The 14,681-nt window shown below is 39.8% G+C and overlaps 3 protein-coding genes across 3 annotated transcripts; 1 reads left to right on the forward strand and 2 right to left on the reverse strand.

Annotated features, from left to right (window-relative positions):
* Positions 1–157: 157 nt before the first annotated feature.
* Positions 158–5,654, reverse strand: faf2 (Fas associated factor family member 2). The gene is made up of 11 exons (XM_056382613.1): positions 5,530–5,654; positions 4,537–4,605; positions 4,223–4,357; positions 3,789–3,865; positions 3,569–3,707; positions 3,352–3,437; positions 2,990–3,081; positions 2,529–2,706; positions 2,071–2,242; positions 1,799–1,942; positions 158–1,441 (listed from the first exon to the last, which is right to left on the reverse strand). The coding sequence occupies exons 1-11, from the start codon at positions 5,590–5,592 to the stop codon at positions 1,259–1,261; spliced, it is 1,338 nt and encodes a 445-aa protein (XP_056238588.1). The 5' UTR covers positions 5,593–5,654; the 3' UTR covers positions 158–1,258.
* A 1,356-nt stretch (positions 5,655–7,010) lies between these two features.
* Positions 7,011–9,376, reverse strand: pin4 (protein (peptidylprolyl cis/trans isomerase) NIMA-interacting, 4 (parvulin)). The gene is made up of 4 exons (XM_056381976.1): positions 9,220–9,376; positions 8,944–9,011; positions 7,790–7,909; positions 7,011–7,446 (listed from the first exon to the last, which is right to left on the reverse strand). The coding sequence occupies exons 1-4, from the start codon at positions 9,254–9,256 to the stop codon at positions 7,288–7,290; spliced, it is 384 nt and encodes a 127-aa protein (XP_056237951.1). The 5' UTR covers positions 9,257–9,376; the 3' UTR covers positions 7,011–7,287.
* Positions 9,377–10,623: 1,247 nt separating this feature from the next.
* nek12 (NIMA-related kinase 12) lies at positions 10,624–13,527 on the forward strand. Its single transcript, XM_056381975.1, has 2 exons — positions 10,624–11,808; positions 12,594–13,527. Exons 1-2 carry the CDS (start codon positions 10,674–10,676, stop codon positions 12,806–12,808), a joined length of 1,350 nt encoding a protein of 449 aa, XP_056237950.1. The 5' UTR covers positions 10,624–10,673; the 3' UTR covers positions 12,809–13,527.
* Positions 13,528–14,681: the final 1,154 nt, after the last annotated feature.

The raw sequence follows: 14,681 nt of genomic DNA on the forward strand, positions 1-14,681 counted from the left end.
TACCACTTCTCTAATTTAAATGTCAGTGAAAACAGTTGTCTCAAAACGACCTAAAATATTTTTTAGTTTCTCATTCAAATCATAGCACAGACAAAAAAAGCTTTTTATCTGATGCATTTCGTCACAACAAGCAAGTCGAACATTCTCGATAAACCCGCGTTTTTAAAATGTTTTTAATTTATAGTTGGAAAATTACATCTTTACATGAGCCCATTTAGATGTTACAGGCAAAACAGGCATCTATGAGTAACCACAGGCACACTATGGGCAGACTTGTACTATACTAGATAAAGCCACAGGTAAAAGCTGTGGCCTCTGTTAAATATTGTCTTTTTAAACTTCATGAGCTTGAGGCAGTCTGCTTTACATAGTAACCAACCTGCATTTGGTCATTTTATGACACAGATGAGTCAAAAAACAAAACAAAAAAAGTCAGGTAAATTTGAAGGTTTTAAATATCTAACTTATGTACAGGGCATGGCTCATTTATAACAGGGTTCCCATATTTCCTTTTTGTCCAAATCCATCAACCTGCTCCCTGAAGTAGTACATTTGCTCTCCACACCACATGGATGAACAATAACAGCAGCACCAAACCAAACTTTGACCACTTCTGTGCTTGTCCCTCACTGTGGAGGAAGCATGTGTAAACTTAAGGCAAAAAGGGTGTTGAATTAGGACAAACGGAGCAAACATCAAGTCTGACAAAAAAAGAAATAGGCAAGGCATTCACACCATCATAGAAATCCATACGTCTCCATGCTGCTTTCTGTTTGTATCAGTAGTTATTAATACAACCTGCCTTCCTCGGTTGCCCAGTTATCATGAACTAATTTGGGATATGGTTCTGGTTTTGCACAAAGCTATGCTACTGTTTCAGTATATATTTCAGTAGATGATTAATCCTTTGCTGCAACAATTACTGGTGAGGAAGGACAAGAATTAACTGGTAACTAGTACAGACAATGGAAAACAAACTTCTTTCTCCACACTGATACAAAGATGAGTTCAAGGATGGACTTCAAGAAATATTTATTTGATAAAATTCAAGACTTTCCAGGCTACTGGGAACCCTGTAAACACAACTGAACAAGGACTGGATGCAAGGTGGTTTTAATTTTTCCAGGTCAGGATTTTATCTCAATGATCCCCTTGTGCATAATGGCCATTTAACAAAAGAAGAAAAGGGACAAAAAAAAAGGGAGTGGGGGGGGGTCAAGGGAAAATGTGTTTCCATGTAGAGGAGGGATGTCATCTATTAATCGTCCGTAAGGTCCTGAACAAAAAGGACCTCGGAGCGGCTGAGTCCTGCCTCTTTCAGTGTGGGTGGGTTGGGCTGCTCTTCAGTCGGGAGGCAGGGCAAGACTCGGCGAGGGAAGTTTGTGACTATCTGAAACTTCTCTGGGGTTTCTTTCAAAGAGAAAAGGAAGTCGTATATTACCTATGGAAGAAAAAACAGGCAAGTGAAAGGGCTATTAATTAATTATTAAAGCAATAGGAGCATTCAGTGAAGAGAATGATGGGATCTGAAAAAAATAATTTAATTCACATGTAGATCGAGTCTGTATTAGATTAACATACCTCAAATTATGCATGCTCTGACTGACTAACATTATCATGGGTGGTGGGGTTTGGCTGGAATAAAAATCTCTTGTTGCTTTGCTGTACATGGTTTGACACCCAGTGATTAAAATTTATTCTGGCTTTGACAAAATCGAATTACATTGTCTAACCTACTGAAAATCTCTGTAAAAGATTAATCAACCAGGTAAACAGTCTTGATAATTGTAGTACTCACCGTCAGAGACTGCCCAAAGAGGAATCGTCTCTCTACTCGTGTATCATTGGGCAGCTTAAACACTATTTTGACACTCTCTGGATCATCTGCAGGTGGCTCTGGAGGAAGACATTCTGACTTCCTCTCCTTCTCCTCCTCGAGTGTCTGGAGTCACACAACAAACAGTGACAACATGAATCAGAAAAGAATGACTTCTATGTATTAGAAAAATATTAGTTATGGTCTCTTTGTGTAAATTGGCATCTACAACATAAATGGAAAATGAGACTCACTCTTCGTCTCCGCTCCTCAGCAAGAGCACTCTGTCGGACCTTCTCCTCCTCTTGCCTGCGCTGCTCCTGTTCCTCCCGTTTCTTTCTGTCCTTCTCCTGGTCGGCACGGAGGGAGGCCAGATAGGCCTCATCTTGTTGCTGCCTTAGCACTTGGGTCTGGTTCCTCTCCTCCCTGACACAAAAATATTATTCTTTACATTTACCGCAATCTGCTAGTGTACCAGAATAGGTATAGGTAGAATCTATTCTGGTACGCTAGCAGATTGTGGCATTTAACACAGGACTGTTTTTCAACTGTAACTTTGAGACTGAGAAGGAAATGATTGGTCAACACAGTCATACTTTTGAACTTAAAAAAAAAACCATGATAACATATGACTTCCAGTTTTTCTTATGTGAAGTGAAATAAAATGTCTAAAAGGAAAGCAATCTATTATGAATTTATTGATTTCTCATACCGTTCAAGGCGCTCTGACATCAGATATGTTTGGTTGGCATCCATGATGAAGGTGAGCTGATTGATGAGGTCCTCTGGCTGAATCAGGCCCTCGAGCCTTCCCACCACAGTCATCTTGCGGTCCTTCAGCATTATCATGGCCAGGAATGGATAGGTGTTCTCCCGCAATGCCTGAGACACTGAAACACACCCAAATATTATACAGTAAAATCTCACTGCTTACACAGTGCTGCAACCACACATTTTATTACTTAAGAGGAAGAGTTCACCTAAGCACACACACACCTAAACACACACACAAAACAAACCATATCTCAGTTAGCCCTGTGGTAGCTAGCATGCAAAAATTTCTGTTTATGTCCAATTGCTGCTTAACATATTTTTCATGATCACAGTCACCCATGTTACACTAACAACTGATTCACAACAAATCATGAGTTAATCAATAATAAATTTGCATACCTCTGTAGCCCTCAGGTTTGCTGGTTGAGCATGCCCAAAAAAGCATTCGTGTGTTGAGGAAAGTTATGACCTCTTCTGTACATAACGTGGCGCTATAAGGTAACAGATCAGTAGCACAAAACAAACAATTTAAAAGACAACATCTTTTTCATGTGCACATGGTTAGAAAATGCCATGGTTATATAAAAATATAAGTATACTATAGTGTATGTGTTTTCATAAAAATGTAGCAAAAACCAAGCAGACTTCACTTTGAGTGGGAACAAATTCTAGCAACTGTATTCAACAGAAAACAGACAGTATGTAACATATTCTGATGGCTGGCACTCAGGTGGCAAAGGTATAAAAATCAAGTATGATACCGGCAAAACTCGTCAGTGTCTTGATGATCATCCCCATGAAGGTACACTAATAGGTAGCGGAGCTCCCGTTTGGCATCATTCAGCGCCTACACGTGTCATAGTAAACAAAAGCAATAAAGGATGCAGATTATCTTTGTTGAATGACTGAACCTTCTTCAGAGAAGAAAATAATGTGTGTTTCTAATTGGACATTTGCACTCAATGCCTCTGAATTTACCTGGCTGTATGTTCCCTGGTAAAATACAGGGTGTGCCTGACCATACTTCTCCTCAAAACTATGAATGAAGGACACAACATCTCCGACAGGGTCTGTCACACGACCACGAGGATCTGGCCTGATGAACCGCAGGGCAAACCTTGAAGAAGAAGACATTGTAGCTATCAATTACATTCTTCTATACAGCAGCTACAATTTTAAATCAATGTACTTGAATTACCTGAATATGTCCAGGAGTGTGTAATATGTAAATCTGAATGGTAGCATTATCAAGTAGTAACTCCATCCTAGTAATCCCTGAAAGGAAGAACCAATGCAGTTTATAATATGATATATATTATTTTCAGTGTTTTGTGCAATAAAGCAATTAGAAATTAATAAAATCACATAGAAGAAAAACTCCTTCAGGGACAAGCTTAAAATTAACACAGTCATCTAACTTGTTATGTAATAACAATATCTGAGTGATACCATACCAACATAAACATAGAATAAGAAAGCACAGGTAGAATGTGGCTGTGTCAAGCATGAACAATAGTTACAAAACATTAGGACTTAACAGGAATCATGTATATTATTTGATGTGGTGAAAATATTCTACATCTATGCAGAGATATCATCCTAAAGTACAGAAATGAAAGCCTGCAGACCTACCCTGGGTTGTGGCCTTGACACGATGTAGCTATATACTCTATGGTCTGCTGTATTGACCTGTAATGGTCTGGATGGTGGAGGGTTAAACACACTGGGCACTCCTTCCTGCTCATTAAGTCTGTCTTGTACTGCAGCCTGAAACGCACAGAGTTAAGCCCATCATACTTGAGTCAAGTCCTTCAATAAATTCAAGGAATGGCAACTCAATCAGAGAAAGCCAGTGCATTTCATAGAATCTGTATAGGAATTAAAAAATATAAAAACAGTCATGAAAATTCTATTGTAAATCCTCGAGACGCCAAAAACGACTTTACCTCTATGTTCCAATTATGCTGCTCTAATGTTCGACGACATTGGTCCATAGACTCCAACCCAGTTAGGTCCTGTTGAAGAAATAAAGTCAGACTGAAGGCCCTAAGTTGATCAGAAAGGCAGAAAAGTACGTTTATACGTCTATTGTCAGGGCTTCCTCCTGTAGCTCTTATGCTACTGCTCAGCTGTGTCAAGTTACTCATGAAAAAAGTTAACAAGAATCATACTAAAAGAAACCGCCTCGGTTGTCAATAGAGTAAGAATTACATTATCATTATAGTTGATTAACTACAGTTTAGTTACACAGCTACCTAACGTCAACATAAACAGAGAAAAGATGGTTTACCCCCAAGCAGGCTGACGTTAAGGGATAGCTAGCTTTCCAAAATATCAAGATAACATTTAAGCGGCTAGCTTTTCAGTTGTAGACTAAGACTATAAATTAAAGGGTGAGGAAAGCTGCATCAGTCTTACTGTCATAAAACTAAGTGATACGACTTGATTTCGCATAGCTACAAACAGTTTTGTCGCTGAGAAACTTCAGTGACAGCTCGATCATGACTGCTGTGCTAATGTTAACTCGCAAGTGTTTAAGGGAGCGTCAGTAGAAACCAACGTTAGCCAAGTTGACGTGAAGTCAAAAATTACATCGAAAACGCAGCATGAGTGATGTTGATTAACAAGGTTGGACTGGGTATATGCCTGTGAGAGAAATATAACAATCATTATGCTATGTAAGTCCACCCATGGCCCTTAAAGTGAGCTAACTTGTTAGCTTAGCTAATGTTAGCTAGCTTTGCTAACGTTAGCTATGACTCCAGTTTACGGGTATCATTAGGGGGCTGGGGGTAACGTTACCGAAGTTGACTGTGCAAAAAGCGCTTCAACACGCACGGTTTCTCATTTTTACAATGAGTCAGTATCAACGACAACGTAAAAGAATATGAGGTTTCAAATGGACACATGTTAATGTTGTATTAAGGCGGTCCCCTGACCTGAAACTGGAGGAGTTTTTCGGTCTGCGCCTGGGATAATTCTGGCTCCTCTGGCGCCGCCATCTTACCTCGCCAATCATCTAGCAAGGCGTAACAACGTCCACTGCCTTTTCCCGTTGCGGGCCGTACTGCCACAAATCTTCGGGCTACCGCCGCCTAGCTGTCTGGATGTCACCACGCCAGTGCCTCAAAATACTGCACATCTGTTTCTTAGACCAAATGAAAGAGATACTGAGAAAATTATCATCAGATTAGCTGATAATGCAGAGAATAATTGGTTGCAAACCTGCTCAGTGACACTACCTTATTTGTTACATCTTTCATTGTTAAATGTTTAGGGTCATCGTCCTGTTGAGCTCCAGCAGGTGGACAGCCACCCTTACATTATCCTGTAAGATACCTTGATGGAATTCATTTTCCTCTTTATGATGGTGTGCTTTCCAAGCTCAGGGGCGGCAAAGCAGCCCCAAATCATGATGCTCCCTCCACCAAACTTCACCTCTGGGATGATGTTTTCATGTTGGTGTGCAGTGACCATCATACCTAGTGCTGCATGTTCTTCCCAAACTGTTCAACCTTAGTTTTATCAGTCCACAAAACAGTTTCCCAGTAGTGTGGAGTCAAGGTGCTCTTTGGTAAACTTTAGGGGTGCAGTGATGATGCTTTTGGAGAGCAGCAGCTTCCACCTGCTCTATGTAACCATGCACCATGACTGTGTATTGTAGACTAATGAACAGATATGTTATCAAGCTCCAATGCTTCATTCAAGCCTTCAGCTGTTAATCTGATGTTCTTTGTTTTATTACTGATCATTCTACATTGTGCTTTCTGAGTAATCTCAGCTGAGCCATCACTTCTAGAGAAACTGTCTACAGAACTAAATCATCCCCATTTATGGACAGTTTGTCTAACTGTGGACTGATGAAAGTCTCAACTCTGTGATGACTTTGTAACCCTTTCAGCTTCAAGCAAATCAACAATTCTTAACTGTAGTCTTCTGAGATGTTTTTTGTGAGGCATAGTTCACAATAGCAAATGTTTCTAGTGAACAGCAAACTCAAAATGTTTAAGTGTTTTTTAAAAGTCAAAGTTGCATTAACCCACACCTTCAATCTGGTGCCATTGATCCAACTCCAGGTTTGATAAGTTTTTCCAGCCTACACTGTGAATCTCATCAATATGGACAAGAACAATACAATGATTTGTGTGTTCTTCGTTAAAACAGACTGTGTTTCTTCATAATTAGAACTTGAATGAAGATCTGGCCATATTTTAAGACAAATTTATTCATAAATGGAGGTAATTCCAAAAGGGTTCAATTACTTTGTCTTGCCACTGAATAATGAGATATCACTGTAATGGTAACATATCCTTTTCTAAAAGACTTTAAAGCAGAAGTTAGTCAGAGTGAGGCCAACACTTCCTCCACCAACTCTTACTCTGTCACTCTTTAGTACACAGACAAATAAACCTTACACATCTTGTGCTACATGAGTGAAAATGAATTTATTTGGCCATTTGTGGTTTGACTTACACAAAATGTATCAAACTGAAAAGGAAAAACCAGGTGATTATGTGAATGTAAAAATTAAGCTGGTTGAATTGTCACTGTGGTAGTGTATGTATAACAAAGACAAACCAGAGAGTATTTCACACAAGAATAATTTCCTTTTCGTGTTCTTAACCTCTTAGCCTTACAAAAAGAAGTGAAATTAGGAAATCAGTTTCACAATATAGCAAATGCTGAGCCATCCAATGTCACTTTTTTCCTTCCACCATAATGATGTGGTACCCAAACTTGGTCTTGACAGGAGGGTCTGTGTATACAGGTTTATCCATGGAACTGATAGGTAGGGCAAATGCTGCATCCTGGAAAGGTCCAACCATCGATCCCCGAGTCATCCACCCCAGATCACCCTGTGATCAACATAACAGTCATGAAGAAAACCTCACAATATGCACCAAGTCAAAGTGACTCAACATGAGCAACATTGGCTCAACTGTACAGAAATTACCCATAAATGCCATTAATGTTTTCCACTGGCTGAGAATACATAAGTCGTGTCATGAGATGCAGGTGTGAATAAGCAGGAACAATAACACATTTCTGTCAGTAATTATTCAGTCTGGAATTCATCACCTTGAGGACTCATTGCGAGGTTTAGGCCTGCGTATCCCTATTACTTCCCATATCTATGTATGTATATGTAGACTACATATCAAATCTACCTCCAATATCTATATGAGAACATGTTCTTACTCCTTGTCTAGCTTTGTCTTCACTGTATTGTGATGCTACTTCACTGAAACGGACTCCAGCCTTCAGTTTCTCCATTGCCTCCATGCATTTGCCATGTTTTTCACAGAGGATGTGCCGAACCTGGGAAACACAGACCATGAAAGCACAGTTAGACTTCCAGGAATAAACAATGGATAATATCACTGTAGATTAGTTTAGCAATTATACACTCATTATACACTTATTAGGAACCTGCTTATTCATGAAATCATCCAATCACGCAATCATGTGCCAGCAGAGCAATGCATAAAATCATGCAGATCCAGGAGCTTCAATTAATGTTCACATCAAGCATCAGAATGGGAAAAAAATGTGAGCTCAGTGACTTTGACTATGTCATGATTGTTGGTGCCAGACGGGCTGGTTTGAGTATAACTACTGATCTCTGGGGTTTACACACAAAACAGTCTCTAGAGTTTACACAGAATGGTGTGAAAAACAAAAAACATTCAGTAAGCAGCAGTTCTGCGGATGGAAATGACTTGTTGATAAAACTGGTTGGAGCTGACAGACAGGCTTACAGTAACTCACATAACCACTCTTTACAACTGTGGTGAGCAGAAAAACATCTCAGAATGCACATTATGTTGAACCTTGAGATGGATGGGTTAAAACAACAGAAGACCACGTCGGCCTGTCAGCCAAGAACAGAAATCTGAGGCTGCAGTGGGCACAGGCTCGCCTAAACGGGACAGATGAAGACTGGAAAAACTTAGCCTGGTCTGATGAATCTGGATTTCTGCTGAGGCACAAATGGACCCAGTCTGCCTTATGTCAACAGTCCAGGCTAGTGGTGGTGTAACAATGTGGGAAATGTTTTCTTGGCACACTTTAGGCCCCTTCAATCAATCATGCTTTGAATGTCACAGCATATCAGAGTGTTGTTGCTTTTAATGGCCTTCCCAGTCACTAGATCTGAATCCAGAAGAACACCTTTGTGATGTGGTAGAGTGAGAGATTGGCAGCATGAATGTGCAGCTGACAAACCTGCTGAAACGATGTGATGTAAGAGGAGAGGGCGGGTGCACTCATCGTTTAGTCAAATTTCTACTGTTGTATGACACTTGACCGCTGCAATGCGACTGTGGATACAAATGTAAATATAAATATATTACCTTCACAGCGGTGCCTCCTTTAGGTGCTTTTTCTTTCTTATCGGCGTCTGCACTTCCTGAAGCAGCTCCTACACAGCAACCAGATTTAGCACCATGACAACACAACAACAGCAGCATACAATAATGTTAAAACAAACAGCACTGCACGACTTAGCATCTATCACTGGATACATCATACCATAGAAACATGTAAGCTACTGCAGCCAAGTAAATATGGATGACTTTAAGCTATTAATACAACACATGACAAACAGTACTTAGCTAATGGCCACTGACCTTTACCACCCTTGCCACCTTTACCTTTTGGTGGCATTTTAGAATAAAGTATACTGAAATTCGGAGAATAATGAAAGGAAAACTACTAGCATGCGCTCATGCTCTGTTGTGATCAACATGCGCAGTAACCTGCACCGAGACGTCGAAGGACTCTTCTTCCTTAGCCAGTTATTGGTAGACTGCAGCTAGAGAATATCTATACCGCCACCTAGTGTAATGTATCAGAAATTGCATCTTATATTTACCCAAGGAGGTTATGTTTTCACTCGTGTTTGTTTGTTCGTTTGTTTGTTTTTTCTCTGAAGTCTGGTGTGTGTTGTTTGACATTTATAAACATTGCTGTTAATAAAAGGGCATTTTCCAACCCTTTATTCCACTATGTTTTGTTGTTTTATGTTTCTTTAAAAAATAAAGCATCAAAAAGGGCATTTTTTCATTTGTCTTCCCTGTAGTAGTCACTTTAACCCTTAAAAAGAACTGTTTCTGAAATAGAAGATAATTATCCAGGTCTGTTGTAGTGGGGGAAAAAAGTGAAACTAAGTTACCTGGGCCCCAACAAGGGAAGGGCCCAAACAAAGCCTGAAATTAAAACACTGTTTTTATTTGTAATTTAAAAACAATCTTTACATAATTTGCACAATAAGTAGCCTATTTGCCTACTTTTGGTTGAATAAATAGTCTGACAGACTATTTCTTGTATCTAAATAATATAACTTCTTTTAAAAAGTAAAAACAAGCTATCAATACAAGACATAAGACTCATGAGGAAAGCAGCTGATACAAAATTTCTTGTGGACACAGCTTGGTAGCAGCATTTCAAAATGGTTTAATATTGGTATGCAGAGTAATATTAAAATATTTAGCTTGCTGATAAACCTTCTTCAGTCTGAGAAACACCTACAGAAAGTGAGTCAGCTGCAGGCTAATCATCACCATCTTATCATGTCACAAAGATGAGCTCTGAAAGGTGTTGAATCATTTTAAACAGTCATTTCCAGCAATTTACACAAGGAGACTTGTAATAATAACACCAAGTAGTAAGTTAAAGTGCAAATCAGTCACAACAGGTTTTAGCGTAATCCTGCTGAAAAATAAATCGACACGCACGCACGCACGCACACACACACACACACACACACACACACACACACACACACACACACACACACACACATACACACAGTGTTTTTATTAACCAAAAAAACAACAAACTTTGAAACCGATTGAACAACTGAAAAATAAGTATTTAGTAACACAAGTAAAGTACAGTCTGAACTCTGGTAGTCCTCCTAATTTCACGGCGTCAGTGCAAGGTGGTTACCATGGCGACGACATTGCACACAAACGGAGCGTGTGGCGTTTATAGACAGCTGTATTGTGTTGTTTAGCGACCCCAGTCTTACCTCGACACTGCGCTGTCTAGTTGTTGAAAACGTTGTTGGTCGGAAAAGTACATGGAAAAGTACGACAAGGTGCTGTGTTTGGGTCGGGGAGGAGCAGCAGACGTGTTCCTGATGAGGCATGTGGAGCGGAAGAGCCTCCACGCTGTGAAGCGGGTGAAAGTGGAGGACACACGGGCAGCAAAAACACACAGAGCTGTTCTCCAAGAGGCTGACATCATCAGGAGGCTGGAGCACCCTCACATAGTGACATGTAGCGATGCCTTTGTGAACCCTGATGACGGATTTATTTACATTGTGATGAACTATTGTGATGGTGGGACGTTGGATGACAAAGTGAAACAGAGGGAACCAGGGGAGTTTTTCACAGAGGATACTGTGATGGGATGGTTTGTGCAGGTGACTGTGGCTGTGAATTATATACACACGGCTAAAATACTACACAGGGACATCAAAACTTCAAATGTACTGCTAACAAAGCAAGGTGTGGTAAAGTTAGGGGACTTTGGGATATCCAAAGTAATGACTAACACAGCTGATATGGCCTCCACATGTGTTGGGACACCCAGCTACCTCAGTCCTGAGCTTTGCCAGGATGTCCCATACAGCTCCAAGTCTGACATCTGGGCTCTTGGCTGTCTGCTTTATGAGATCTGTGCTCTCAGACCTCCGTTTGCCGCCACAAACCTCCTGAGTCTGTTGTACAAGATCACCAAAGGGGAGTACGATCCCGTGCCTAACACATACTCGGACAACATCTCGTCTTCGATAAAGAGGATGCTCTGCCTCAACCCAGAAGACAGGCCAAGTGCTGCCTGTATACTGAGCAGTGCCTATATGCAGGATCACCTCGAGAATGTCACACACACACAGAGTGACTGTGGTCCTGTGACTGAATCTAAAGGGGAGAGCTGTGACATTAATATAGAAGCAAACAATACAGACATTGACACCACACTGGAGCCACATGATCTCAGTCAATCCAACTTAAGGGAAGAGAAACACTCTGTGGAGGGCAGTCTCAGTGATGAGGAGGAGGATGATTGTGATGCTCTGTGTGTTGGAGGACAAATCCACTGTGACTGTCACTATCCTGAGGACTTTGATGAGGATGAAAGTTTGTCCCCTCTAGAGGAACACAGTGAACACTCTGGGTCTCCGATGAGGAGTGATTCTGCGGCGCACACTGGTAATGTAGAGCCTGGAAAATAAAATGAAACATCTTAAAAGTGGTTTAGGAGGCACTTAGATCTTTACTTAAGTGAAAGTACCAGTGCCATTAACTAAAAGTCAAAATTCTACTAAAAGTATCAAAAGTAAAAGTACTCACTCTGCAGAAAAATGGCCCCTGTGACTGTTATTTTAATATATATTACATTATTATATTATTATTTCTAACACATCAATATGTAAGTATCACTTTGCTTTTGTAGCTTGTCAAAGTGGTGCTAGTTAAAACTACTTTACACACAGTTAGGTAGTTTTTAGTTTAGTGGTTCCCAAGCCTGGGTCGGACCCCTCCAAAGGGTCACATGATAAACCTGGGAGGTCGTGAGATGATACACAAAGTTCTTATATGCAAAACTGTTTTTCATTTTAAGGACTTTTTCCCTAATCTTAGCTTGTTTGTGAAATATTGGATAATTTCATCTCTTTGAGCCTTGAAATGAATCTGGGACTGTTGGTCAGACAAAACAAGCAATTTGAAGCTCTGATTCTGATGCATTGGGACACCAGTCCTCTGGTCTAATAAGGTTTTATTAAAAATATACTTATTTTATCCTCTTAGTCGGATTTTGATTCATAGTTTCTACAAAACCAAAAAATTAAACACATATTAATCAATGCAAAAATATAAAATCTTCTAAATATAGAAGTTGTTTTATGATCAAAACAAATGCCTTTAATCCTGGTATAAACTTTTCTTAGGTACGACTGTGGCAAATCACTCAGCAGCTTATTTCTCTCTTACAGTATTTCCAGAAGTTCTTGACATTTCAGAACAAGTTGACTATCCAGATGACTTTGAGGAAGATGAGGAGAGGGAAGACGATGAGGATAAAGCAGACTTAGTCCACTCTCCTGCTCTTCAGCAGCCACATGATGATGAGGGCCTGGAGGAGGAGTTTCAGCTCTGTGATGCTGGAGGATTGACCATTACGCTGAAAGCATTGAAGGAAAAGGGCTAAAAATACTTTTACAGCCTCAAAAACTGTACATCGCATGTGACCTCTGGAGTTGGAACTGTAAAATACCTGTCAAGTGCCTGTTTGTTAAGTGTTCATGTGCATTTGATGTTACAAAGGACTATGTTTGAGCCTACTGCCTCAGTTGGAGAAAAAACTGGAAGCAGACCATTTGGGAGCTTCCTGTCTTACTGTTCATTTACTACACACCATGAGACATTGTAAAATTATTATAATAAAAATAGCACCCGTAAAGATTGGATATCACATCATGACTTTCAAAAATGATATAAAAGCTCCACTAGAGGGTTCAGCTGTTAAATTGGATTCACAGCTTTCTTCATATCGGTTATATATGCTTTATACCGTATGTATTCTCTCAGTTTCCTGAGTTTCAGGCTGAGCTGTCACTCAACATTGCTGCTATACATTTACAGTTTTATCTCTGGCTCAGAATGAGATAAAGGCTCAATATGCACGCAGTTATGTCTTCAAAGGAAGTATGTGGTATATCCAGCCGTCCACAAAGATATTAGATAACACACCATAAATTAAAATATAATAAAATAAAAATGAAGATAAAAACCTATAATAAGAAGCATGTTGAGAAACTGAAATAATAATGGAAATCAGACTTTAAACTATAAGTAATTTACCTGCAGTAAAACAGGTGTGTCTAAAAGCAACAAAATAAAATAAATCTGACACTTTTGTTTGTTTTGGCCTGAGATGCTGCATTTTTGTGTCTATCTTGTGGATTGTGGGTATTGTGTTGTTCATGTATTTTATTGATGCAAGAAACCATCACTGCGCCAAAACCCAAAGAATCTGGAGATATTATTTTTAGGTTCTTGCAAGAACCTGCAAGAATCCTAACCCATATGTGAAGATTTTTCGATATGACATCTTACAATGCATCGATTGGAGCATGTCCAGTCCAGATTCCATCATACATGGAGTCATAGTTTGAAATATCTGGGCAACTACATCTCCAGAATGTCACAACCAGGCTTATACACAGGACGCAGATGCAGGGTATCAGAGTCTTTATTAGTAATTCAGGTTTAATTCCAAGGCAGAGAAAAAAAGCAGGCTATGAAATATTATCTATGACGTGCTTCTTCACGAAGAAGCAGGGTTAATCAATACCAAAAATAAAAATCACTCCAATAAGGGAGGAAAAAGACTACATGGGACATAAACAGAAAATCACTCTAGCTTCCGAGGAAAAAGTAACAAAAAAAAGAAATAGAAACGACAAAAAACTCTCCTAAAACTGGAGGTACTATGATATAAAAAGGTAAGTAAATAAAAATCACTCCACACGGAGGAAACAAAAGGCTATGCAAACATTAACTAGGAAATTCAACTAAGATATAAAACTTACAACAAAAAATCTCTCACTTGGAGGAAACCGACAAGAACTGTGGCAATGACTGTGATCCAAAACTGTGACGACGGCTGGGGTGAACACACATGAACCAAGACGAACACACTGGCACAAGACAAGGGGAGACGCAGACTATTTGAACACATGAGGGTAATGAGGAGCAGGTGAACACAATCGGGAATCAGGGAAGACAATCAGACCGGTGACACATGAGGAAGGGCAAGTGACCTGAAACGAGAGGAGAGTTACTTCTTTCAAAATAAAACAGGAAATGACAAGACAAAAAAGACCCAAGACAAGACAACCCCACCACGGTGTGACACAGAAGACTTAAAGAAAAATGTATCATTATTGCAGATCTGCGTAGCCCTGTTATATCTCTCTGTATGTTATGTTCAAACAGATTATTAGAGATGTGATGATGAGTAAGTGACATTTCGATGGCTGGAAAAACTCAATTCAGCAAAGTGGGAAAATTTAAAAGAT

This window comes from Seriola aureovittata, chromosome 8 (assembly GCF_021018895.1).
Source record: "Seriola aureovittata isolate HTS-2021-v1 ecotype China chromosome 8, ASM2101889v1, whole genome shotgun sequence".
NCBI classification, from domain to species: Eukaryota; Metazoa; Chordata; class Actinopteri; order Carangiformes; family Carangidae; genus Seriola; species Seriola aureovittata.

Bases quoted from the DNA above. Each gene is read 5' to 3' on its own strand.
- faf2 (XM_056382613.1), bottom strand. From the start codon at position 5,592: ATGGCGGCGCCAGAGGAGCCAGAATTATCCCAGGCGCAGACCGAAAAA. The intron at 4,606-5,529 runs GTCAGGGGACCG...TTTCTTCAACAG, and splicing joins AAAAACTCCTCCAGTTTCAG to GACCTAACTGGGTTGGAGTC. The intron at 3,438-3,568 runs GTAAATTCAGAG...TGACACGTGTAG, and splicing joins ACCAGGGAACATACAGCCAG to GCGCTGAATGATGCCAAACG.
- pin4 (XM_056381976.1), bottom strand. From the start codon at position 9,256: ATGCCACCAAAAGGTAAAGGTGGCAAGGGTGGTAAAG. The intron at 9,012-9,219 runs GTCAGTGGCCAT...GTTGCTGTGTAG, and splicing joins AGGTGGCAAGGGTGGTAAAG to GAGCTGCTTCAGGAAGTGCA. The intron at 7,910-8,943 runs GTAATATATTTA...TGTGTTTCCCAG, and splicing joins AAGGAGGCACCGCTGTGAAG to GTTCGGCACATCCTCTGTGA.
- nek12 (XM_056381975.1), top strand. From the start codon at position 10,674: ATGGAAAAGTACGACAAGGTGCTGTGTTTGGGTCGGGGAGGAGCAGCA. The intron at 11,809-12,593 runs GTAATGTAGAGC...TCTCTCTTACAG, and splicing joins TGATTCTGCGGCGCACACTG to TATTTCCAGAAGTTCTTGAC.